We start from the raw sequence: 27215 nt of genomic DNA, 5'->3' as shown, positions 1-27215 counted from the left end.
AAGGGGTTAAGCACTGCTCTATGAAGCAATCCGCAGCCTCTGCATATGAGTTTGATCCCCGGCCAGCCAGGGAGCTACCCACATGGCACAGCAGACCTCTGCCTGTTCTGTTCCCCATTCTGTCTCTGGTGAATCTTTCACCCCCCCATCTCTGGCCTGTACCCCAAATATTGTATGCATAAATAAATAAATCTTTAAAAAAGCACTATGATTTAAAGATGTAGGATAACACTCCTCAGATGCATGTCAGCACAGCATACCCACCAAAGCACCCACAGTTCTCTACCATAGTCCATTGTGCCTCCTCTCTACCTTGCTCTTCCCCACATCCTTCCCATACCTTCAATTCTACAGAGAGATCTAGGGTTTGCTATTGGTTTCATTTTATTTGATACTTTCTTTTGTTTTTCTATATTCCACATATAAGTAATACCATCTGGTATTTGTCTTTCTCCTTCTGACTTATTTTGCTTAGTATAATCCCCTCCAGTTCCATTCATGTTGCGGCAAATGAACAGCAGTTTATCTCTCTCTCTCTCTCTCTCTTTTATTTTATTTTTTTTATAGCTGAGTAGCATTTCATTGTGTGTATATACCACATCTTAATCACCCACTAATCTGTCATTGGAACGTTGTTTTCATTGCTTGGCTATTGTAAAAAGTGCTGCAATGAACAGAGAAGTGCATATATGTTACTGTGAATTTATGGTTTTTGAATTCTTTGGGTAGATACCTGGGAGTGAATTGCTGGATCATATAATAATTTTTAATGCTTTGAGAAATCTCCATAGTGTTTACTATAAGGACTCGACCAGTCTGCACTCCCACCACCAGTGTACGAGGGCTCGTTTTTCTTCACATCCTTGCCAACATTTAGGTTTTTTTTTTTTTGTTTATTTTTTTTGATATGGGCTATTCTCACAGGTGTAAGGTAGTATCTCATTGTGGTTTTGATTTGCATTTCCCTAGTTAAAGCAGTGTTGAACATTTTCTTCATGTGCTATTGGTCATCTGTATTATCTCCATTGCAGAAGTGACTCCTTATCTCTTCTGCTCATATTTTGATTGGGTTTTCTTTTTGTTTAATTCTGTGAATTCTTTGTAGACATTTGATATCAGCCCTTTGTTAGTTGTATGGTGTGCAAATAATTTCTCCCATTAAGTTTGGTGTCTTTGTTTTTTGGTGATAGGTCCTTATGCTGTGCAGAAGTTTCCTAATTTGCTATAATCCCAATTGTTTATTTTCTCTTTTATTTCTCTTGCCACTGGAGACAAATCCACAAAGCAACTCTTAAGCCTATGCCATGGAATATTTTGCCTGTGTTTTCTTCTATGTATTTTATTGTTTCTGGTCTTGTATTTAAGTCTTTTATCCATTTTGAGTTAATTTCTGTGTGTGGTGTGAAATGGTGGTCTAGTTTCATTCTTTTACATGTGAGTACCCAGTTTTCTCAAATCCATTTTTTTTAAGATTTATTTATTTATGCATACAAGAGCTGGGGTACAGGCCAGAGGTATGCAGGGGGTGAGATGATTCACCACAGAGAGAGTGGGAAACAGAACAGGCAGATTGACTGAAACACACTGCTGAGGGGAGCAGCAGGTGAGTCAGGAGAGGTCTGCTGTGCCATGTGGGCAGCTCCCTGGCCGGGGATCAAACTCATGCTGCAGTGGCTGTAGATAGCTTCATAGTGCTGTGCTCAACCCCTTGTGCCACCAGGGAGGCCCTCAAATCCATTTATTGAAGAGGCTTTTCTTTCTCTTATGTATACTTTTGGCTCCTTTGTCCATAGATTAACTTCCATATAAATGGGGGTTTATTTCTAACTTCCCAATTCCATTCAGTTGGTCTACCTGTCTGTTTTGTTCCAGTACTATCCTGTTTTCATTATTATAGCTTTGTAGTAAAGTGCAAGGTCTGGGAATGTGACTGGGAATGTGAAAACTCCATTCTTCCTCTTTTCTGTCACAATTGTTTTGGCTACTGTATTTTTTGGCTCTATATAAATTTCAGTAACATTTATTCTATTTCTTTGAAAAATGCACTGAAACTTTGATATAGATTACATTGAATCTATATAGTGCTTTGGGTAAGATGGCCATTTTAACAATGTTAATACTTCTAACTCATGAGCAGGGACTATCTTTCCTTTTCTTTATGACTTCTATTTCTTTTTATAATGTCTTTTAGTTTTCATTGTAAAGGTCCTTCACTTCATTAATTAAGTTTATTCCTATGGATGTAATACTTTTTGATGTGTTAGCAAATGGGATGTTTTCTTTATTTCTTCCTCTCCTAGTTCTTGGTTTTCTTATAAGAACACAATTGATTTTGGTAAATTATTTTATAACCTGCCACTTTGCTATATTGATTAAAGTTTTAGTTAGTTTTTTAGTGGGATCTTTAGGTGTTTTGAGATATGTTATCATGTCATCTGAAAAAAGTCATAGTTGTACTTATTTCCCAATTTGGATTCCTTTTTTATTTTTCTTTGTCTACTTTCATTACTAGGACTTCAGCACCATGTTGAATAGTAATCATTAACATGGAAATATGTCCAGTGTTTGTTTTTATTTCTGACTTGTTTTATTACACATAATTCTCTCAAATTTCCTCCATTTTGTTGCAAATGGCTGCAATTTTTCCTTACTTATGCCTACATAGTACTCCATAGTGTGGCTGTACCCTATCTTCTTGATCCAATTGTTGATCTTCATTTAGGCTGCTTCCATATCCTAGGTATTGCAAATAATGTTTCTATTATCATTGTGGAATATATAGATTTTTGTGCTGATGGTTTCATATTCTTTAGCTATATGCCCAAGAGTAGAATTCCTGGGTCATATGGTATTTCTGTTTTTGGTTTTTTAATGGCAAATGTACATTGCTTTCCTTAATGTCTATGCCAACTCACATTTCCACCTACAATGTAACAGTGTTCTCTTTTTCTCTGCACTTCTTGTTGAAGGTATTTTTAATGTGCTATTCTCATGGGTGTGAGATGATTTCTCACTGTGGTTTTAACATACATTGCTCTTATTGGAAACAATGATGAATATTTTTTCATTACATCTTTGGTCTTTTGGATATTCTCTCTGGTGAATTGTCTGTTCATATTTGCTGCCCATTTATTAATTGGTTTGCTCTTTTTAAAAAAATTCTTCACTGTGTGCATTTTCATATATCTTTGATAGTAATATCTTATCAGTTATATATTGTGTGACTATTTGGGCCCATTCAGTAGGGTATCTTTTGAATCATCTTGTATTTCTTTTTTCTGTATAAAAGCTTTATAATTTGAGGTAATCTGAATTGTTTATTTTGCATTTTAGTTCCTTTGCCATAGGGATCAAGTCACCAAAAATATCTTTATCATTGATATCATGGAACATATTTCCAAGATTTTCTTCCATGAAGTTTATTGTTGCCAGTCAAATATCTAAATCTTTATACTATTTGGAGTTTATTTTTGTCTACGGTGTTAATGAGTATCTACTTTTTTTTTAAGATTTATTTATTTTTATACAAGAACCGGGGTACAGGTTACAGTCCAGATGCGCGGGAGGGTGATAAGATTTACCGGAGACAGAGCAGTGAACAGAACAGGTAGACTGACTGAAATACACTGCTGAGGGGAGCAGCGGGTGACACAGCAGAAGTCTGCTTTGCCATGTGGGATTCTCGCCGGCCGGCCGGGATCGAACCCACGCTGCAGAGGCTGCAGACAGCTTCACAGTGCGACGCTCAACCGCCTGCACCACAAGGGAGGCCCAAAGAGTATCTACTTTTGAGCCAATATCATATCGATGTTATTATTTTTTTATAGTAAAGCTTAGAGTCAAGTAATGTGATAACTTCATTTCTCTCTTTTATTCTCAGGGTTCCTTTTACATTTGAGGGCTTCTGTGGTTCCATTATAAATTTCAATATTTTTTTTTGTTCAACTTCTTTGAAAAATATTGCTGGTATTCTGATGAAAATTGCATTAAATACAAATGTTGGCAAGGATGTGGAGAAAAACGAGCCCTCGTACACTGGTGATGGGAGTGCAGACTGGTTCAGTCCTTGTAGTAAACACTAGGGAGGGAGCTTCTTTCTTCATGTATTTTTAAAAACAATTTAAGCAAGGTGGACATTAGTTCTTTAAAGGTTTGATAAATTTCATTTGTAAAGTGACCTGGTTCTAAACTTTAGTTTTTTTGAATTACTGTTTCAGTTTCCATGCTTTGTTCAACTCATTTCTCTCTTCCTAGGTTAGTCACTATTGATCTAGACTATATTGATCTATTAATTTGTTCATTTTTTCAAGGTTATTGAATTTATTGCCATATAGTTTATTCATAGTAACCATTTGTAATCCTTTATACATCTGTACAATTTATGATGATTTTTCCCTCATAATTTGTGATTCTGTTTATTAATGTTTTCTCACTGCTCTTTTTTTTTTTTTTTAAAGATTTATTTATTTATTTATACAAGCACTGGGTACAGTCAGAAGCGCGGGAGGGTGAGAGACTTCACCAGAGCCAGAGCGGGGAGCAGAGCAGGCAGAAGGACCGAAGTACACTGCTGAGGGGAGCAGCGGGCCGCAGGAGAGGTCTGTCGCGCCATGTGGGACCCTCCTCCCATGGCCGCGGAGCAGCCGGGGATCGAACTGTTGCTGCAGAGGCTGCGGGCAGCTTCGCAACCCAGCGCTCAACTGCTGCACCACTAGGGAGGCCCTCACTGCTCTTCTTTTTGTCAGCCTACTTAGAGACTTGTCTATTTTGTTTATCTTCTCAAAGAACCAACGTTTAGTTTCATTAATATTTTTTGTATAGTCTTTTAGATCTCAATTTCATTTATTCCTGCTCCTGTTTTTATTAGTTGCTTCCTTCTACTAACTTTGGGACCTATTTTTTCCTCTTTTGTCCAGTTGTTTTGGATGTGGTATTAGATTAGTTTATATGGGATTTCCTTCCCTGTTTAATATGGGCCTATATTAAATTTCTTTGCCTTTAAGACTTTGTTGCATTCCATAGATTCTGGTAGCATGTATTGTTATTTTCACTCATTCAAGGTATTTTTTAAATTTTGTTTTTACTTCCTCTTTGATCCAATAACTATTAAGCAACATTTCCTCTATTTTCCATATATGCATAGTATGTCTTATTTTTTTCCTTTTCTTTTTAAGTTTTATTTATTTATTTATTTTTGTGTAGAATAACTGGGTATGTGCCAGAGGCACGGGGCATGAGAGGATTCACCAGAGACAGAGTGGGGAGCAGAACAGGAGGATTTACTGAAAAACACTGCTAAGGGGAGCAGTGGGTGAGAGAGAGGTCTGCTGTGCCATTTGTGGGTTAGCTCCCTGGTGGGGATAAAACTCAGGCCATAGTGATGATAGTGCTGAGACTTAACTCCTAGACCTCCAGGGAGGCCCCCTATTTTTTGTTCTTACACTTAATTTCTATCTTTATGACATTATGGTCAGAAAGAATTCAAGGCATAATTTTGATATTTGTGGTTTTATTGATAACTGACTTGTGTCCAACATATGCTTTATTCTTCAAACTGTTCCATGTCCATTTGGAAAAAAAATGTGCATGCAGAAGTTTTTGGGTGGATCGTTCTGTATATGTCTACTAGACCTATTTGGTTTAGCTTCTCAATGCTATTTTTTCTTATTTATTCTTTGTTTTATTAATCTGGTCATTGTTAACAGTGGGATATTAAAGTCCCCTAGTATTATTGTATTGCTGCCCTTATGTATCTTAATTTTACTATTATCTTAGCAGAAAGTTGGACTTCATTTTGCAATCCACTTAGCCATATGTAGGGTAAATTATTTTCAGGCTTTTCTTCCCTCTTGCTATTAGGATTGCCCTGCATGATGGGGGTACCTGCATTTATTACATTGTTATAAGTTATGTTATTGACATCTGTGGGCCCTAGCGCGGTATTGAGATATCTGCCAAGAGAAGCAGAGGCAGGAGAAGAGGCAGGAGAGAGAAGGGGAGAAAGAATGCCTGAGAAGCCCAGAGTGAAGACATGCGGAGGGCTTGGAGGTCTGTCGGCCTCCTTGCCCCCTAGCACCCCTGCCTGCCATGTACCTGCTTACATGTAAAAGCTCAGTAAAAGCCTGAGAAAGCCACTGAGGGCTCTAGAACTCTCCTTTACCTGGTCTGCTCTGATCATAGAAAACCTGCTCAGTGGCCCATCCTGCCACTACACCATACTACATCTTTTGAGTGTAAGGTTATTTACACTTAAGGTTATTTTTGAGACATACATACTCACTGTGATTTTGCTATGTTTTGTGTATTTGGATTTGTCTTGCTTTTTGTGTTTTGAGATCTTCCTGTTATGGTTTGTTTAGGTTCCAATCTGTTATTTTATTCGTCATGTCTATTAATTTTTGTTTGAGGGTTCTCCTGTGGTTGGTATATGATGGGCTATTTGTGTGACTCATTGGACAGTCTGGTCTCTGACTTGTTCTGATGAGCCATATTGTTATTCTCCTCCACCACCAGCATAGATGATTTAGGTGTCTCTGTAGTCATTGTACTGCTGCTTTATAGTATCCTTTTAAGATTTCTTTCATGTGCTGCTTGGTGTTGATAAATTCTTTCAGATTTTTCTTTTTAGTGAAGCTCTTTATTCTTCTTTCTGTCTCGAATATTAATCATGCCGAGTAAAGGATTCTGGGCTGGACGTTTTTTCTTTGAGTACTGACAGTCTGATTGGTGCTCTCTTAGAGGTTACTATTTTTCTCTTGTTTTAATTTCTGTCCTTGTCAGTGGTTTTCAATGGCTTTATTAAATGTAGCTTGGTGTGTCTCTATCTGGTGTGATTTTGTTTGGAGCTCCTTGGGCCTCTTGTATCACAATGTCTGGCTCATTTTCCAGACTGAGATAATTTTCAGCAATTATTTCTTTAAATAAGTTTTCTAAGCCTTTCTCTTTCTTTGCTAGAAACCCCATGATATGTATGTTATTTCTCTTTAAGTTATCCCAAATGAGGGGCTTCCTTGGTGGCCTAAAAGTTAAGTCTCAGTGCTGTCACCGCTGCAGCCTGAGTTAGATATCTGGCCAGGGAGCTAACCTGCAGAGCGCAACAGACCTCTCCTGTCTTTCCCACTGTCCCCATGGCAGTGTATTTCAGTAAATCCACCTCCTTGCTCCCCACTCTGTCTCTGGTGGAGCATCTCACCCCCCTAAACCTCTGGCCTAAACCCTAGTTCTTCTACTAAAAAAAATAAATAAATAAAAACATAAAAAATGTTATCCCAAATGACTCTTACATTCTTTTCATTTGTTAAATTCCTTTTTTCTTTGTATTTTTCTATTCGTGTGTTCTCTAACATGGTGTTTTTAAGCTCATTAATTTTCTCCATTATGTCTGCTTTTACCTGCTTAGGCCCTAAATTGTGTTTTTTTATTTAGTTATAGTGTTTCTAAGCCACTTTATATGTTCTTTATATTTATTCTGTTGCTTTTTTTATTCTCTGATTTTTTTTTTTTTTGAGTTCCACAAGCTTTGTTATAACTGTTACTTGATCTCATCTTTGGTCATATTTTTCAGTTCTACTGAATAGAAAGTTCTCTCAGTGTTCTTTGCTCTAGTATTTATGGCATGTTCTCTTGTCTCATCATTTAAAATTTTTAGGGGGTTGTAATAGGAGCAGACTTTGTACTTGTTGAAGTAATCAGAGAACTGTACCAGTGAGGGGTAGTAGGTATAGAAGAAAACTGGTGTGGTACTCACCAAAGGATCACCTACAGTAAATATCAGGAATGCAAGCTTCTCACTCTGTGGTGGGTATCAGAGTTGTGTGGTGGGATCCAGTTATCTCCTCCTTTAGGTCAGCTCCTTGGTCTTAGTGACTTATATTCTCATGTCTACTTCAGCTCCTGGCTATTTTTGAGCACTATGTGCAGTGCTTGGCGTGGATTACTGTTTATATGGGTTACAAGATTAGAGTTGTTTTCTTCCCTTTTCCAGCATAGAGCCCTATCCTGTTTGGCTCTTTTACTAACAAGTGCTTGAGCTCTAGTTTTTTCAAGTGCTTCTTTGTTGTTTGTCTTTATTCCTGGAGTTAGAGATGGAAGTTGTTTTTGAATATCCTGATCTTGGCTTAAAATAATAGCCTCTTCTATAAGGAAACCCAGGTGCTCTGACCTGTTTCTCTCTGCAGATTCAAGCCTCAGACTCAAGCTCGTAAGGCTTGCATCCCACCCCTGCACCTTGTACCTGTACCTCTCCAACAATGCACCCTCTGTCCTCGGTGCCAACTTTTTCACCCCTTTATCCACTTCAGTACCAGGTCTCAAGAGTCCCCAATACTGCATGTGCCTATATCAACAATATTAGGGGGCTCTACACATCAGCCACCCCTCTCAATGCCCTGGTATCACTATAAACAGGATTCACTTAAAGTTTTTCTGACCCCTTTCCACTGGACCTTTGCCTCTTGTGTGTGTTATGTTGTCTGTTTTTTTCCTTAGGGGCAATTTGACCTATTTCTACTATAATCTTGTTAGTAGGAAGACGCAAGCCTGGTGTCTTCATTCTATTCCATCTTACCAAACGCAGGCTTTAGCCTGATTCTTGATTCAAATCACCTGATACATGTAAAAGGTCCAGGTTTTTAATGAGATCTTTGGTTTTTAGTTGGAAAACACACACATTCTTCCAACACAAAGGAAGCAGAGATTCTGAAAAATATTCTCAGATCCAAATGCCTCCTTTTGAGCAAATATTAATATGTATAGCTATCAGCATCCAGGGTGGGATGCTTCAGTCAAAAGTGTGTAGGTGAAAAATATTTTCTTTCATTAAAAGAATTTTTTATTTGTTGATCTCATGCCTTAAAATTATTATTGCTTAACTCCTACCTGTGGGAGTAAGCCTGGTTAATGAGAGCCACCTATTGGGCCAATTCTGGAATGTGTAGTTCCCAGAGCAGATAGAACAGGAATGGATCATTCTTAAGTGGCAAGAGTAGTAAAACATGCAATGTTGTGTGTCATTCATTCATTCATTCACCTATTCACCCACCAACTATTCATGAAAGGTTACTCAGTTGTTAACAATGTGCTGGATGCTAAGGTGCAGAGTAAGCAAAAACAGGTAAATATTTGCCTGCACAAACTTCAAGTCTAGGGAGGCATACAGAGAGGCAAACAGAAAGTCATGATAGAGTGTGATGGATACTAGAAGTTGAGAAGTGGTACATGGTATGGAAATAGAGGAGAGGGACAGCAAACAGGCTTGAGGAGTTACCTAAGTTTCCTATGGAAAGTGATATCTGCACTGACATCTTAAGAATACAAAAAATTAGATGAGTAAAAGAGTGATGGTGGGTGGGTGTGGAAAGGATTCTTGGCAGAAAGACAGTTTGTGTGAATAGACTGTGCTCAAGAAATTCAATAAGGGGATAAACATTGCTATGCTGATTAGATGGCAAATGGAAGAATAAGAAGCATCCAGGAGGGCTTAAAGCAAAACAAAATGAGGTGGGGGGAATGGATTGAAGAGAAAGGTTTTGAACAGAATCCATGATTTAGCATTATGTTCTGGGATTTGCTTCCTAAACATTTCTGTAGATATGAACTATCAATACCTGGAAATGTTGTCGAATATGGATTTAAATTTAGTATTTTCAAGGAACTCCCAAATTGTTGGTCTGTAGCCACACTTCTGGGCATCAGAGATCAGAAAATATGCCAAGTATCTAGTTTACGTGGGGCTGGTAATTGTTTAGCACAGTCCTGATGGCTTGATGGAGATTCAATAGCTTGGGTACTGGCAAAACAAAGACCTTTGCTCTTCACTTTCATGAATTCTACTTATGTTTTCTTCCTGGTAGTAACTGATATGTTAGCTGGATAATGCTACTATTGTGTCAAAGTCTCAAATTGGCTTTGATCATGGCTTCATCTGAACCCCGTCAAAAAGACACGAAGAAAGGTGATCTTCTATACCTTCTTGAGCTGTTCTTCCACAGAGCACTGGTATTCTTTGGGCCACAGAACAGTGTCTCCTAAAAGTTGCAAAGCAGTGGCATTGTTTTTACCATTGAAAACCAATGGAAAATTTCTCTTAAAGCTTTTCTTCCATACCTTTCTCCTAATCATAAATAGCTGACAGCTATTTGCATGCTAATGAATGCTAGCGGACAGCTAGTGGAGCTACAAATGAAATTAGCAGCAAAGCCCAGTGACACTAGACGCTGTTGCCTTATGACTACATCAGCTCATGGATGAGCCTTCATTTTATATCTATTCTCTGTGGTGACATTTTCCTGGTTTAAATTCCTCCTAGTTTATGTGACAGAACATAACAGAGTTTCAGTGTCTCTTCAAAGTGCAAATTGAAGGAACATGTTCTCTGACATATTTTCAGAGTTCATCGTCCTGCTCCAGTGCTTCCCAGTGCTCTGGGCTTCTTCTCTCCTGTCCATTTCAGCACAGCAGTTCTGCCCTGGGGTGGTGAGGGCTGGCAGTGGCGGGCTCATAGGCCACAATCCCCAAGTCACAGTGGTTTCAGGAAGGCTGCCAGGGCTCAATTGGGCTTGGCATTTCCCCTCCTTCCAGCAACTCAGGTTCTTATTTAGTTTTAAATTAAATAAAAATTGCAGCACGTGGGTTTGAATTAAAACAAGAGGCCTGATCTTTGTAATATGCACCACATCAATAGGAAAGCTAATTTGTGCGAAACACATCTCCTCCTTTAATTTGAACCACAGAGCTCTGCCTCTTTGGTTTCAAGGGAACTGAGAACTGGGGCGGGCAGTTCACTCCAGGCATTAACTAGGGCTATGCTTGGGAGCAGGAGGAAGAGCTTCAGGGGAGCTTAGCATTCCTCTTAAGCCCTTTGTGCGGGGTGTCACACGATACAACAGAGTAGTAATAAACTCCTGGCCTTGAATTTAAAGAAGGTCTTAAAAATGTCTCAAGATAAACGCCCCCAATTGGCTCTGAGAGGCAAACTTGCTACCAAAAGCAGAATTTACCTTATTAAAGGGTAGTAAGGCAGAGAAGACAAGCAGACACTATTCCTGACCTACAGCCCTTCTCTCATTTTCAGGTTCTAAGGCTTCATGTGTGTAGATTACTATACAAAATCAATGTGTAGGGACTGTGCTGGCTGAAACCTTCAATCTGGACCTGATAGTGTGTCACTCGTTTAATTGGGTCTATAGGCTAAAGGTGGAGGTGGCAGGGGAGAGGTCAGCAGTAACAATGGGGTCAATCGTGAACAATGAGCTTTACTCAAATGCGTTGCTGAGCCAGGATTATCTGTACAGCCCACTCACTACCAGTGGCTGCATAAGTAGGTGGGTCTTTTCAGAAACTTTCACCTCCGCAGGGTTTCAGATTTGGAGAAAAGTCTGATTCAGGTTTTTGTGAGGTTTGAAAAATTTATATATTTGGGGCACTCACCTTGAAAAAATAACATAAAAAGTATCAGGACATGCCACTAGAGTCCTCCTGGGACCTTGAAAGGGGCCATGTAAGTGAAGGTGCCTGAGCTAAAGAGTCATTGACTTTAAAGTGGATCCACTTCTTTTTGGATGCATCTTTATCTTTCTGGACACATTCTTCTGCCCACAAACAGGTATGCATGAGGTGAGGGCAAAGATGATGGAAAAGGATTTAGCAAATGTGCAATGACAAAGGTATAATTGACTAAGACCAAGTTATCTGACTGGTTTTTTAACCAGGTACAGTGTATGTTTTTTGGTGAACCAGCCTGGGCTGGAGCCAACCTCTCCCTTAGGCCGCAAGCCTCTTAAGCACAGGGTCCACACGTTTGTCACAGTTCACCCAAATACCTACCTAAGAGAGTGTGTCAGGAAAGGCGAGTTAATGAACAGCTGCTGACTGTGAATGAGAGAATGGCCAAATAAATTCACACCCCTATATTAGTCAGAGGGTCACTGTTGCTTAGCTTCCAAAGGACCCTCTGAAAAATGTTTTGAGCCATCTAAAGAAAGGTATCATCTTAATTTATTAGAGAGAAGCTAGAGTCTGCCAGAGGGCTACTAAGTCATCCTTCTTATGGAATGACCAGAGCCACACTGGGCATAATTAAGAACATTTGATTTCATTATAAAGCAAATTTTCTTTTTTTTTTTTTTTTAAAGATTTAGTTATTTATGCATGCAAGAACTGGGATACAGGCCAGAGGTGTGGGGGGGTGAGAGGATTCACCATAGACAGAGTAGGAAACAGAACAGGCAGATTGACCAAAATACACTGCTAGGGGAGGAGGGGGCAAGTCAGGAGAGGTCTGCTGCACCATGTGGGTAGCTCCCTGGCCAGGGATAGAACTCGTGCTACAGTGGCTGCGGACAGCTTCATAGGTTGTATCTTAACCCCTTCACCACCAGGGAGGCCCCAAAAGCAAATATTCTTTTTTTTTTTAATATTTATTTATTTATACAAGCACTGGGTGTAGTAAGAAACGCAGGAGGGTGAGAGAAGTCACCAGAGCCAGAGCGGGGAACAGAGCAGGCAGAAGGACCGAAGTACACTGCTGAGGGGAGCAGCGGGCGGCAGGAGAGGTCTGAGCGCCATGTGGGACACTCGCCCGGTGGCCGGGAATCAAACTGGTGCTGCAGAGGCTGCGGGCAGCTTCACAACCCAGCGCTCAACCACTGTACCACCAAGGAGGCCCCAAAGCAAATATTCTTAAAGAGCTTTTTCCTCTGGTTTCAGCAGGGGTTGTTTTCACATACCAGGGGAAGGCTAGATAGTATGTAATTTGATTTGCTCTTTATGTTACCTTAAATTGAACTTTTAAATTCCTTATTTACTGGAAAATAAATTTATAACTTTAGTCCTGAGTGCAGTACAGAATATCCAAATTCATGCAGAAAACCAAAGCTGAGTCCAGAGCATTCTCTTTTGTGGACAAATACGGCTTCACACATGGTAAGCGGAGGCGAAGGTCACCTGATACCACCGACACTGATGGGGGACAGTGGGGGCAGTGTCTCTGAGCAGATGACTGGCAGGGCTGTCACCCACGTGTTCAGTTTGTTGTGAACTGGATGGGGAGCCAGATTTACATGTTAAACATGCTGGGCTGGACTGGCAAACTTTTGATTTAACTTTTGCTCTCAAGACAATGAGGATTAACCTATACAGTGAGTGTCATGTAGGTGAGAAGGCTCTAGATTCAAAGTTAAGGGACTTGGGTTCAGTTATCCTTTCATCTCTATTTGGTTGTGAGATTGTGAGGAAGATACCCAACTTCTTCATATCTATCTGCCTCTCTTTTAAAAAAGCAAAGGGAGGCCGATAGTACCTATTCCACCTGGCCCTGATAAATCTCAAAATATTACCCAAGAAAGGTGTTTGAAAGTATAAATTAACTTCTGATTTGAGCTAATACAATTCTACTACATAACAATACCACATTGCAATTTCCTCATTTTAAAGCTAAAAAGACATTTTTTTAAATAGAAACTCCAATATTCTTTTCATTATGCCAGAAAGTATCATTTATCTTGCTAACTTTTAATAAAAATAGAAAAAAATAATCTATTTTTGTTCATATTTATTTGTGAACTGTGTACAAAATAAAAATCCAATCAAATTTATAAAAATATGCTCACTTTGGCCCCAAATGACAACAATCTTTGGAATCAAGCTGCTGAAATGCTACAGGTGACTCCAAACCTAGCTGGTGATGTGGGTGCTAATGAGGAAGACAATGGGTGTCACACTCTGTACACTAGAGTCCTATGTATGTAGGAATCCTGAAAAAGTTGTACATGGTCTTTTTTTTTTTTAAAGATTTATTTATTTATACAAGCACTGGGTACAGTCAGAAGCACGAGAGGGTGAGAGAATTCACCAGAGCCAGAGCGGGGAACAGAACAGGCAGAGTGACGAAGTACACTGCTGAGGGGAGCAGCAGGCGGCAGGAGAGGTCTGCGCACCATGTGGGACCCTCACCGGCAGCCGGGGATCGAACCGGCACTGCAGAGGCTGCGGGCAGCTTCACAGTCCAACGCTCAACCGCACCGGGGGAGGCCCTGTACATGGTCTTTTGTTCCATTTAATGAGATGAACTAGTTGACCATCATGTCTCTGAATTACACCAATAATGCCAACACCATTAATGTAATGGTCACCTTTGGAAACGTGACGATGCTTTAGAACAAGGCCAGGGAGTATACATTGTAGATTTTGTGGACCATGGCTGCCTAACTTGGTCTTGTAGCAAAAAATAACCACGGACAATATGTAAATAAGCAGGTGGCTGTGTTCCATCTTTACAATATAGGTGTGGGTCATTATTGATTCACAGATCATGGCTTGCTTTAGAATATCATTAAAAAAAAAATCACCATTTTGTGATTTCCTTTTATTCCTTAGCCCTAAGCACCATTTTGTTGCTCTCACTTTTTAATGTAACTCCATCTCTAAGCTGAGCAAATACAGAAGGTGTCAAACCCTTGAGAAACCACCAAGCAGATAACCATTTGGAAAGATACTTCACATCTCAATATAACTATCTAAACTCTTACATTTTTCTCAAACCATTCTTAGTAAAACAAAGCATTATTTAAAATGTAATAACCATTTCCACTATTTTCCAGAATCAGGTTACTGATGCTTTAATGAAAAGTGCTTTCCAACTCCTAGGAATACTTTCCAAAAATGAAACCTAACTTATTTATTCATAATTAGATTTGCCTTTTGCTTTCCTGTAACAGAATTCAACTCATTACCAAATTTCATTTTTGTTCTAAGTAGAAAATATCACCTATCAGTCCAATTTATCCTCTTTATGACTGTCTCACCTTCACCTGATGGGAAATGCAGGCATGTGCTGTCAGAAGACTCTAGAAGGGTGAATTTAAACACTGGATCTTAAACAACTCATTCTCAGCTTTGGAGCTGCCACCCTTTACTATGTGGAATAGACTAGAATGGAACTGAAGATGAAGTAATTACTAGCACTACTAAGAATGTAGGTTTGGAGATACTTGTTCCCATTTGGGGTGGAGTCTCACAATGCTGGGTTCGGGATACTTTTCTGTGAGATCCTGCAACTGAGTTTCTACATCCACAAAATGGGTTATCTGCTTCCTAGGATTGACGCATAATGCGAGGTAAATGGGACATATTCAATAACTGATAGTTTTCTCACTGTTTCTGTACCCCCCTATGAGCCCCAAATTTTGTTTGTTCTATTATGAGAGAAAATTTTTATATATTTATTTATTTTACTTTCATGGACCTTCCAATGATGCCTTTATGTGAAATGTAAGTGCCCACACATATAGAAGGCCAGTAAGAGACCTCTGAGCAACCGAAGACTCAAGGTGGAAAAATTAACTGAATAGAAGGAACCATGGTTTCTAGAGTAGTTCAAGGTCAGTAAATCTGTTTGGTTTATTTTCTTTTAGAAAAAAGGACACTTGAGGTGTGGTTCAAGCAAGTAGAACATAAGCTTCTAGAGGACAGAGGCCTAATCAGTTTTATCCACTGGTGCCTAGAACTACTCTTGGCATGAGGTGAGTGTGCAATTAATACTTGTTTCCTCAACTAATAATTGGGTAGTTATGATTCTCCTTTTTTCTGAACCATGAGAATTTTCTGTATCTTGCATAGGGAAGGAATGTGGGCTCTAAGGTCACTGGACAAGTGGGTACCATTGGAATATACAGTCACTCATCAATTCCTGATGAGGCTATGTTGTGAGAAATGCAATGTTAGGGAATTTTGTTGTTGTAAAAACTTCAACAGGTGTAATTATGCACACCTAAATGGTACAATAGACATGGGGGGCTGCTGCAAGATACAGACTGTCAGGAACACCATCCTCTATGCCATCCATTGGGAACATAAACACTAAGTGATGCGTGATTGCATTTACCTTCATGATGCAATTTGTGACATGATTGTTCAAATTCTCTGATATAAAAATTGATCTGAAATAGGTTGAGGGGGACACAATGCCCATTCTAGGCCAGTTTCCAACAGATACTGTACTTTGCGGTCACCCCCAGCAAGAGTCCCTTTAATTTCATTTTTGTCTGGAAAATGAAATCCCCCTATTGTTCAGAACTCAGGAAGTATCAGGATGATGCTAGAGACAAGGGGGTGAAGTGGAATTACACTCTCCAGAAAGTCTCAAAGTCTCCTCATCGTTTTCCACAAGATGTGAGAGAAGAGCATATAACGTAGTTCACATACCTGAAAACATCATCATGTGCTGAAAGTTCCAGGGGACCTTCTGCTTTCGGCCCAGATTTAGGAGAAAGGAGAGGGGATAGATGTTGCAGGCTCTGGCAATAAAAATTGCTAGCTGTAGATAAGTGCAGGGAAACATTGAGGAAAATGTTGCTTCAATAAGGGTGAGAGTCCTTGAACTTGAAACAGGATGTCCTTGAACTTGTGCACATTCTGACCCAGAAAGTGGGGGCAAACATGCCAATACATGAATGTTCACTTTGCTTCCCAAATTCATCCCTCAATGGCAATGCCTTTCCAGAAATAATAGAGAACTCTGCTTTCTTTGCACATATACTTGGTTTAAAATTGTTAACCCAATAACTTTTCAGTCACTGTAAATTTTCTCATCGCATTTATGTTGCTGATGACTGAGTCTGTGCTCAATTCTGCTGCAAAATGGGAGGCAAAGACCATTCATAGGCAGCGACATTATCTTCTCAAGCAGCACTTTAGAAAGGATAAATGTACTTTTGCTCATGATTACCATCTTACTTTCCATCAGTTCATACTCACTGTAGCTAGCAAGCTTCACTTAATTTTTTCTTTTAGTGGATTTAATTTTGAGAAGAATTGCCTGTCTTAATGCATAATACAACTGCTGCTTTAAGAACCATTTTTCTAAAATCCAAGCTTTACACGTTAAAATCTATAAAGATGTTGGTGTAATCATCTCTCCTTTTTGGTTGTCTTTGGCTTCTTTCCTGATAATCTGTCTATTCTAGTTTGTCCTTAAATAGGATGGAGTTATCTGGGAAGAGGGAAATTTCTCTTAAGATTCTGGTTTTAGATGAAATTTGAAAGTTCAGCTCAGTGAAGAGAAGAGGTAAATGCAGATGCTTGGTTGCATCAGGGCTTTACAGACATGGTCAGCTCTCCTGTCCCGGAGGGCATTTGCCTGTGATATGAGAGTTATCTGCCCCTTTTTTCAAGTGGAGAGAACAACCACTGACTATCCTTGGGTTTATTCCCAGTGGCTCAGTATATCCATTCCCCTTGGGAATGCCTGCCTCTAGGCCTAGCGCTGCAAAGCTCTCTACATTGAAAGTGAATTCCAGGGCCTCCCCGGTGGCGCAACAGGTTGAGCTCAGCTTTGTGAAGCTGTCCGCAGCCTCTGCAGCATGGGTTCCATCCCCGCCAGCCAGGGAGATGCCCACATGGTACAGCAGACCTCTCCTGTCTCACCTGCTGCTCCCCTCAGCAGTGTACTTCAGTCAATCTGCCTCTTCTGTGCCCTACTCTGTCTCTGGTGAATCCTCTCACCCTCCCGTGCCTCTGGCCTGTACCCCAACTCTTGTATAAAAAAAATAAATCTTTTAAAAAAAGTGAATTCTAACCTTTATCTAGATTTTCCTTGTAGGAAAGGGGCTATGCTATAAAAATAAGCTTAATTTGCACAATTCTTAAGATATTAAGAGCATATTCATCATTCTCACTATATTCATCATGCTAACTTCTTTTGATCTCTACTCCCTTTATGCTGTTTTCAAAGTACTCACTAGAAAAATAGATTTTACCATATTGTAATAAAAATATTTCTAAAGCTTAGTAAGCCTGGTGGCTGTCTTCTGATATATTCTAATGCAGATTAAAAATATTTCTCTAAAAGAATGGGCTGATAAAACCTTTACATAAATGATTCATAATTTTAGTTAAATCTATTTTGAATATTTGCAAATGTTATTTTCCCTTAGTTTCCCCCATTTTTTTTCCCTCATCATTTTCCCAATTCTTATCCCAGACCTTAAGTATTTAATAAAGGCTCAAATGTCTTGGTTTGTTTTATCCTGTAACTAGAAATTACATAACTGCCTTGAATTTGAGTCTTACAGTATACCTCATGAATTACTTTACCAATTGAACAGAATAATCAGTGAAGGTAAATCATTTATCTTCCCTCATACCCCATGGTTTATATTATAAAGGATACAATGGCTCCAAGTATAAAGAGAGCATTAAAGATGTGATTCTGGAACGTGAACAGTGCCAGGCCCATGTAACAGAAGATGACGTTCTCAGCCAAGAAGTTCATAAATTCAAACAACTGAAAACAGAACAGACACAAAAACTGCTAATTATCACTTAGGTTTGAAGCCACTTAATGTCTTGTAACTGTATTTGGTGACTGGAAGGTCTTCTTTTATCAGGGAAGGCCATCCCTTTAGTCTTGTGCTCAGCCTCGGGAGGCCAGCTGACTCTACCCCAGCAAACACTGCAGCCTTGTCAACATCCCACTCTCCTTTCCATCTGCAAGGCTGCCAGACCCTCCCTGTGGTAATATGAAGCTGCACCGTTCTCTGTGGAACAATTCTTAACCAGATGACAACAGTCCCTGTTATAGGAATTGAAACCACCTGATTTGTTTAAGGTGTACTGTAGTATATGATGCTATGATTGGTTAGCCCCTTCTGCACATCACTCAGTAGGTACACTTGTGTTCCCAGTCCCTGAAGCACTAAATTAAAAAATAAAAGCGTTAGCTAAATTTCCTTTAACAGGCAGGAAGGCCAAGTTTGGAAAACTCAGAATAAGGATGAATGTAGATTATCCTTTAACATTAAAATGATCAGTATATTTCAATCCCCAGGCAATGAGACTCATTAAATTGACTGATGGAGGTATATCTATTAGATGTCTGTAATTTCTAGCTGGTAAAAGGAAAATGATTAATCCCAGGGATCATAGTTTATGCAGCAAGAATACAATAGATACATCAAACTCAGTCAGAGGAATGGAGTAATAACATACTATGCTAAGGGATGTTCCCAGGAGTTATTCTTAGACCATTAGCTAAACAATTTAAGTTGAACATGAAAAACGTTCTCCAACTTCCAGATTAGAAGTAAAAGGGGAATGTGCCCAGGGGCTACAACAAAGTCAGACTTGGAAGAGACTTTAGGCTTTTCATTTAGAACTTTTTGAAACTTCATTCTCAAGCCACCATAAATCACACGTTAGGTTAAAGTCTCTGGAGGCATTTCTCCTGACTTTTTAACGACTCATTATTTTTTCATGTAATGTATTTACAGCGCCACAAATAATGCCCAATACCTGTAAACTGACAGTTGACAGAAGAAAAGCACAATTTTGTCAGAAACATTATTTAAAACCAGCGATAAAGGAAAAGGATGTTAAAAAAGGACACAGTCCCATTGGTACAAGATGGCCTTTCTGTGATGTCAGCCACCATCAGTTATCCCGAGTACTCATTTTATCTTCTAGGACAGCTCCTCTAAACAAACACTGACACCCCAATAGCCACAGAGAACCAAAAACCACAGAAAACATGGGGGAAATAGAGGACAGGAAACACTTTTCTACCTCGTTATATTATTACTTTTTCAAGAAGTGAGATTTGATTTCCGTCTTTATCTGCTCAGTCTGTCATAACAAAATACTATACAATGGGTGGTTTAAACAACAGACATTTATTTCTCACAACCCTAGGGTAGTCCGAGATCAAGGTGCTACAGGTTGGGTTCTGATAAGTACCTTCTTATAGGTTTACAATCAACAGTGTAATTGCTGTATCCTCCTATAGCGGAGAGAGACTCTCTCTCTCTCTCTCTCTCTCTCTCTCTCTCTCTCATCTGTCTATAAAGGCACTAATCCCATTTGTGAGGGCTCCACCTCCTGGCCTTACCTCTCAAAGGTCCCATTTCCAAATACCATCATATTGGGGGTTGGGACTTCAACATAAAATTTGGTGGGAAAGGGAACAAATATTCAGTTCATAGCAGTTACCCCATTTTTAACACTAATAAATAAATGTCAAAATCAATTTGTTCTGGGCCTCCCCTGGTGGCACAGCAGTTGAGCGCTGGGCTACAAGGCTGCCCGCCAGCCTCTGCAGCACCGGTTAGTTCCCCGGCCACCGGCGAGGGTCCCACAAAAAAAAAAAAAAATCAATTTGTTCTTCTGGCTCCATCCAAAATATATTTTAGCCTACAGGGGACATTTTGCCATTGAGGATCCATTCAGATGCTTCTTAGTGGGCAACTTCAGTTTCCCTCTGGGGATCCAGCTCTTTCCCTAGTCTCAGTCCATGGGTCGACACCTCCCATATGTGTTGGACTCCCACACTCCAGATACAGTCTGTGATTTATGGCTAAACCATTCAAATAAATGTTTCCTTCAGCTGGTGTGCTGGTTCTGGAATCAGTATACTGCATTTGAAGCCAAAGAAATACAATGGAGCTATTGTAGGGATTGGTAGGATAAAGACCTCCACCTTCTCATAGGGTATGAAATCAGAAAGCAATTTCTTCTGATCACAAGATGGCTAGCAGCTTTCTCATTGTGGTTTTGATTTGCATTTCTCTGATTATAAGTGATGTTGGGCATTTTTTCATGTGCCTGTTGGCCATCTGCATTTCCTCTTTGGAGAAGTGTCTTTTTAACTCTTCTGCCCACTTTTTGACTGGATTCTTTATTTTGTTTTTGTTGAGTTGTGTAAGCTCTTTGTAGATCTTTGATATCAGTTCCTTATTAGTTGTGTGGAGTGCAAACATTTTCTCCCTGTCTGTGGGGTGTCTCTTCCTCTTGGTTATTGTCTCTTTTGCTGTACAGAAGCTTTTTAGTTTGATGCAGTCCCAGCAGTTTATCTTTTCCTTCATTTTCCAAAGAATCACTTTTTAATTTGAAGTGGGCATTTAATTCTCCTTATATGTATAGTTTTTGTCAGTTTGCATTGTTAAAGTTACTGGAGTTTTATAAAACTGGTTCATGTTCTCTTCTCTAACTACTTAGAATTCCTGGCTTGGCATTTTCTTTGTAAGATGATTTAAGAATACAGAAGCAACCTCCACGCAGCTTTCCATAGTGGTTGGACCAGTTTGCACTCCCACCAGCAATGCACGAGAGTTCCTTTTTCACTACATCCTCGCCAACATTTGTTGTTGCTTGTTTTTTTGATATGTGCCATTCTTAATGGTGTAAGGTGGTATCTCAGTGTGGTTTTGATTTCCTCAGTCTACTAAAAATGGAGCTACCATACGACCTGGCAATTCCACTACTAGGGATCTACTCAAAAGACAGAAAAAACATTGATTCAAAAGAATATCTTTACATCTATGTTTATTGCAGCACTATTTACAATAGGTAAAACCTGGAAACAACCCAAATGCCCAAAAATAGATGAGAGGATCAAGAAGATGTGGTATATACACACAATGGAATATTACTCAGCAATCAAAAAGATAAACTCATGCCATTCGCAGCAATGTGTTTGGAACTAGAAGGAATTATGCTTAGTGAAATATGCCAGAGGGAAAAAGAAAAATATTGGATGGTTTCACTTATAGCAGGAATATAGGGGAACCAAATAAGACATGAGTATAAAAAAAAATAACAGTACAAAACACAACAAAGCAAAAACAGACAATTATAAATCAGAGACATACTGTAGGGAGGAGGAGGGAGAGGGGTCAGAGGGAGGGAGGGAGGAGCATAGAGGACTGTGGTGATGGTGCATGGGTGCCTTGGGGAAGGAAATTCTATGGGGACTGAATCTGAGGGGCTGGGGGGAAGCAAATATTGTTTAAAAATAAAAAAATAAAAAAGATAAATGAAACATGAAGGATAAAGGGCAAAAAAATAAAAAAATAAAAAGTTGTAGAAGAAAAAAAAGAATACAGAGCAATTCTCCCAATTAAGTCTGATTTTCTATTCATTTCAATATTAGTTTTAGTGAGTTGTTCCATCCACATGTTTATATTTACTGCCTTACAGTTGTTCACAATATCTTCAGTAACTCAGCCTTTGTAGTCAGGTATTTCTCCAAAATTTTGGTAATTTGCGTCTTTCTTCCCCAATAAATTTTATTGGGAAGTTATCAATTCTATAAGTATTTCCAAGAAGCAACTTTGGCTTGTTGATTTTTCTGGATTGTACTTTTCTTCCCCACTTCATCACTTTCTCTATTATTTTCATTATTTGCTCTTTCAACAAACTTGAGTTTTATTTTTTGAGTACATTTTCATTGTGGTAACTTTGATTTATCACATTACTTATGCTTCCAGTGTTATAATTTGACCTGTATACTTTAGTTTTAACTTGTTTTTATTCAGTTTTAGCACTTCTAGTCTTGATGGAGATAGTGGCTTGTTAATTCCTTTTAGCATCTGTTTTTTTCTGTATTTTGTACATTTTTCTAGTTGCTTTCTACACTTGATCTTAGCCAAAAGGCCGAGAACTAAAGGAGAGTTAGTCCGACATTAGCACTACTGATAACTAGCCTTCTTGTCTGTTTATTATCCCAGGTAAATAGTTATTTTGGTCAATTTCCCACCTGGAGATCTTTAACATTTTATTTTGTAACACAAAGAATATGTATATAACTCTAGAGAGAAATGACAATTTTAAAATATCATTGGGGGAAACAGGTTGTTTAAAAGATCACAGAAAATTTTGGCTAATTTGGGAAAAGAGGACCAAAATTAAAGACAGATTCCAGACTCATTCCTTATATCCAAATAAACTGCAGCAGAATCAACAAGTTAAGTGGAACAGCAAAATCCACTTATGAATGTAATCAAAAAACCACCAGCAATTTTGAATTATTTTTCAATCAGGAAATTTTATAAGGATTATTTGTATTATTATTTGCAAAAGCCTGGAAATAGATATCCATAATATAAGAAATGGTTAAACATATTCAGTTTTCAGTCATGTGATAGAATATACTCTTAGGTAATTCCACACGATTTTATATGGACAGATATCCAAGATCCATTTTTAAATATTAAAAATTAAGTTAAAGAACTAAAGGGCATGTGTATGGATGAATTCATTTAAGTGTGTTAACATATTCACATACACATAGTTTTCACCTCACTTTATAAACACTTGTATCACTTTTTAACCATGCATATGTTTGTTTCATAGTTTAAACACCTAGAGTAAATTATAAGAAAAATTTCAAATTGAAACTTTCCAAATGTTTTCTTCTTTTAGGCTAGCTGGAGTAGCAACTCTCCCTCTTTTTCTTTTTTTGAGGATGTTATCCAGAACTATTACCTATTTTGAGTTTTTAAAGAAATCTTTAAAATTACTTTCGAGTACAAAAGCTATGAACAATAATAGCAAATGCAATTATCTTTTTGCAGAACATCTTCTCAGGGGTGTCTTTATTTACAGATCCAGAGATCCAGAGATAACATTTCTAATGTTACATAAATCTGACCATATTTTTAATATAACTTAGTTAATATAATTTATTTAATTAACAATAATTTTTCATACACCTCTTTCCATGAAAATAAATCTGAACCTACTATAACAGTTTTTAATGGGAACACAATACCCCATTTTATTTTTCTACCAAATTTTATTTCACTGTCTAATTTTATTAGACATTTGGTTGTTTCCAGATTTTTCCCCTACTAATAATGCTGCTTTGAGCAACTTTTTTACACAAATCTCTCTCCAGTCGAGTGATTGCTCCTTAAGTAAAATCCCAGACTTCTGTCAAAAGGTGTATATCAATTTATCTTTTTCAGCATACTGTCAGTCTGCCCTTCAGAATACGTAAGTCAGCTATATCTCTAACAACCATACCGAAGATTCCCTTTTACCAAAATTAATTTTTATTTTTTTTAAAACCTTTAACAACTTGATAGACTTACTTATTTTAAATTGTAGATGGTTTATACAAGATGCCTTGCACAGCAATAATGCAGCAGGACTGATTAGTACTCCTTTGTCTATTTATATCACATAACAACATCCCTCTGAATGAACAAGCTTCATAATCATTTCCTTCTTGAGCCACTTAATGAAAATGTGTGGGTGAATTCAATTTTGTTTTACATGTAAAAATCTCCTGAAGATGTTTCAAAAAGAGACTGTACAGTAAGGCCACACTGACAAAAGCAACCAATTTGACTATCACAGCTTCTTTGCCTGAGTTTGACCCAAAATAGCCAATTATGGAGATTTATTGGTCAATTTTAGTGAAAAAAAAAAAAAAAAGGAAAAAATCCACCCCAAACCAAGAACAACAAAACAACAACAAACCTAATGTAGTCAATACAGTCTCTGGTATGAATAACCACAAATGTATTTACTCCCCACTCAGAGTCAATGAAAAATAACTTGACTCAACATATTATTTATCCAGTACAGTAAACAACATTTGTTTTTTTTCCATTAATTCACAGTTTGTTAACCTTTGGAGAGAACCCAGATTAAAAGTAATCTTTGCTTAGCAAAGCTTTTCTTCAGGAAAAAAAAAAATAGTGCAAACAAGACTGGGGAAATATTTGAACTTCATGAGGGGATAATCTGTATTTTAAAACTCTGGAAGTTTACTATTTGCTTGTTAATTAAATAACTATTCTGATCAGTGATGTTTATTATCAGAGACTTATTAGATACTATGTTTTTAGTCTAATTTAAATAACTAGTACACACCCCCCCAAAAAAAGTCCTACCTTTTAAATAAATGTTTATCATTAATTCTGATTGACTTGTACTATTAGTAAAAAACTTTACCATATTACTATGATTTATATAGAGAAATATTGCAACAGTTCACTATACCCTGCTAACTAATACTAACTCAATTTACATGAGTCCTTCAACATGGCTTTTATTTGGCTTAGTCCAATATGACACTGTACTGCCTTGCATCTATTTGGCTAAGCACTGCACTGAATTTTAACTGAAATGAAAAGAAGAATAAAAAATATTCTTTTATTTTCTCCATAATTTTGTCTCAGGATTACTTTTTGTTCATTTGCTTCTAAAATTTGTCTTTATTTCTACCTTGGAGCTTTCTTTAGAGAATATCTCAGATTCATTTATACTTTATTGCACAGTTTATCTATATATTTTTTAAAGATTTGTTTGTTTATGCACACAAGAGCTGGGGTGCAGGCCATGCGGAGACTGAGAGGATTCACCAGAGACAAAGTTGGGGGGAGAACAGGCAGAATGACTGAAATACACCTGCTGAGGGGAGCAGAGGGTGAGACAGGAGAGGTCTCCTGTGCCATGTGGGTCACCTCCCTGGCTGGGGATTGAACTCATGCTGCAGTGGCTGGGGATAGTTCCACAGTGCTGTGTCTTAACCCCTTGTGGCACCAGGGAGGTCCCAGTATATCTATATTTTGAACACACTAAAAAAAAAGTAAATTAATTTTATTTCTTGTATTGGAGGATTTATAAACAAAAATTAAAATACAGTCTATCAAAATTTAAAAGTTTTGCCCCCAGGATCCTAATATTTCCTCAGTCCCAACTACTAAGGAAATTTTTTCAAGAGGAACCCAATAATTCTTATAAGCTATATTGTTAGCAAAGTAGAGGAATTTTACTGGAGAGCTGTGTTCCTTATCAAGAGGACATAAATGATCTGAAGGAATTACTGCTTGCCAGGGTCATGGTGCTCAGCATGGTTCTCCTACAAAACTGAAGTTTTACAATTACATAAAGGTGTAAGTGCATCCCTTGAAGATCCTTCTAGATTTAGGACTTTGTAATATATCAGTATGACTATTTCTAAAATAGTAACAATGCTAATGGGACTCTTACTTTTTTTTTTTTTCAGACTTAAAGTGTGTTAGGGAATGAGTTAAAAGCTTTTACCTACATTTCAAATTTTCAGTAATTTATGTTATAATGGCAACAGAATTCATAAATTGATCAATCGTATTTCCATTTTATAGTAGGGAAAACTGCATTCAACAGTATAATACACTTGTCAAAGTAAAACATAACAAAGTGGAGAATAGAGTTGTCCTAAGCTTTGTCTGTGGCCGCACCACTTCGCCAGACTAGGCAGCTCCACATTACATGAGATTCTCATTGGGGCAGCAAGACCTGTGAGCAATTTTACTAGACTCTTCAAGATTAGGATTAAGAAGTACAGGAATTGCACTTCTTAAGTGTTCAGATGTCTACTTCTTATATTTCTTTGAGAATTCTCAGGTTCCCTGTGCATTCTGACTGTTACCCAGTTCTCTACTATTTCCTGCATTTCATTGTCTTCTTTTCAATTTAATTTGACTTTTATTTATTCATTTTTTAAAAAAGATTTATTTACTTATGCATACAAGTACTGGGGTGTAGGCCAGAGGTGCAGGAGGTGAGAGGATTCACCAGAGACAGAGTGGGGAACAGAACAGGCAGACTGACTGAAATACACTGCTGAGGGGAGCAGTGGGCCAGACAGGAGAGGTCTGCTGTGCCATGTGGGTTAGTTCTCTGGCTGGGGATTGAACTCATGCTGCAGTGGCTGCAGATAGCTTGATAATGCTATGTCTTTAACACCTCTGGCACCAAGGAGACCCCTAATTTGACTTTTAAAAAACATGAGAATTTTAAGAGAATAGCTTATAAAAAACACAACAAAACACATTTTAAGAAGACAAATAGGCATCATTAAGTAAGTAAAGTTAATGTAGGAAGTACAGTTACGTTTATAAGGAGCCTAGCTTCATTAAGCTGAATAAATAATGTAGCCAGATTTTCTTGAAATCTTTGTGCTTATAACTTAAGAGGAGGGTTATTTTCTATGAATTTGCTAAAATTACTTTAGTCTGTAAACACTTATAATAGTGTCCTTATTTCTGGAGGTTTTCCACTTTTGATCCTTCTTCTTGTTTGACTATTAAAGTAAAAATCAGTACAGGGTTTAGTAAGATTGCAGTTAATATACTAATAACTAAAGAATAGCTTCAAGTCTGCACTTCACAGAGTGCTTATTATAGTATTGATAATAAAGACTGGTCCCCAAATAATATTGGCCTTGAATCTATTTTGATGGTTTTAAATACATACATGTACAAACCCATGTGTTTGCACACACACATGAACACACACACAATATAGGACCACAAAATTTCAAGGATAGAGTCACCCAACCAATGCTTGATTGCTTCACACTCTTTGAAGGCGGCTACCTAGTTTGTAATTTAAAGTCAGCTAAAACAGAAACCTCGCTACTTTCCAAGTGGCATTTTTGGACATCCATAACT

At 38.1% G+C, this 27215-nt stretch overlaps 1 protein-coding gene across 1 annotated transcript in view; it reads right to left on the bottom strand.

Moving 5' to 3' along the window:
- The window catches only part of SLC9A9 (solute carrier family 9 member A9), a 630868-nt gene that overhangs the window by 223525 nt on the left and 380128 nt on the right, over nt 1-27215 (bottom strand). Inside the window, exons 10-11 of the mRNA XM_054700753.1 lie at nt 18167-18280; nt 16201-16312 (exon numbers count right to left, since the gene is read on the bottom strand). Coding sequence (XP_054556728.1) covers nt 16201-16312; nt 18167-18280 — 226 coding nt within the window. The remainder of the gene's footprint in view (nt 1-16200; nt 16313-18166; nt 18281-27215) is intronic.

Source organism: Talpa occidentalis, unplaced genomic scaffold (assembly GCF_014898055.3).
Source record: "Talpa occidentalis isolate TD23 unplaced genomic scaffold, MPIMG_talOcc4v2.1 talOcc4.4, whole genome shotgun sequence".
In the NCBI taxonomy this organism is placed as follows: Eukaryota; Metazoa; Chordata; class Mammalia; order Eulipotyphla; family Talpidae; genus Talpa; species Talpa occidentalis.
Note: the sequence above shows the minus strand (reverse complement) of the source record. Positions and strands in the feature narration are given on the sequence as shown.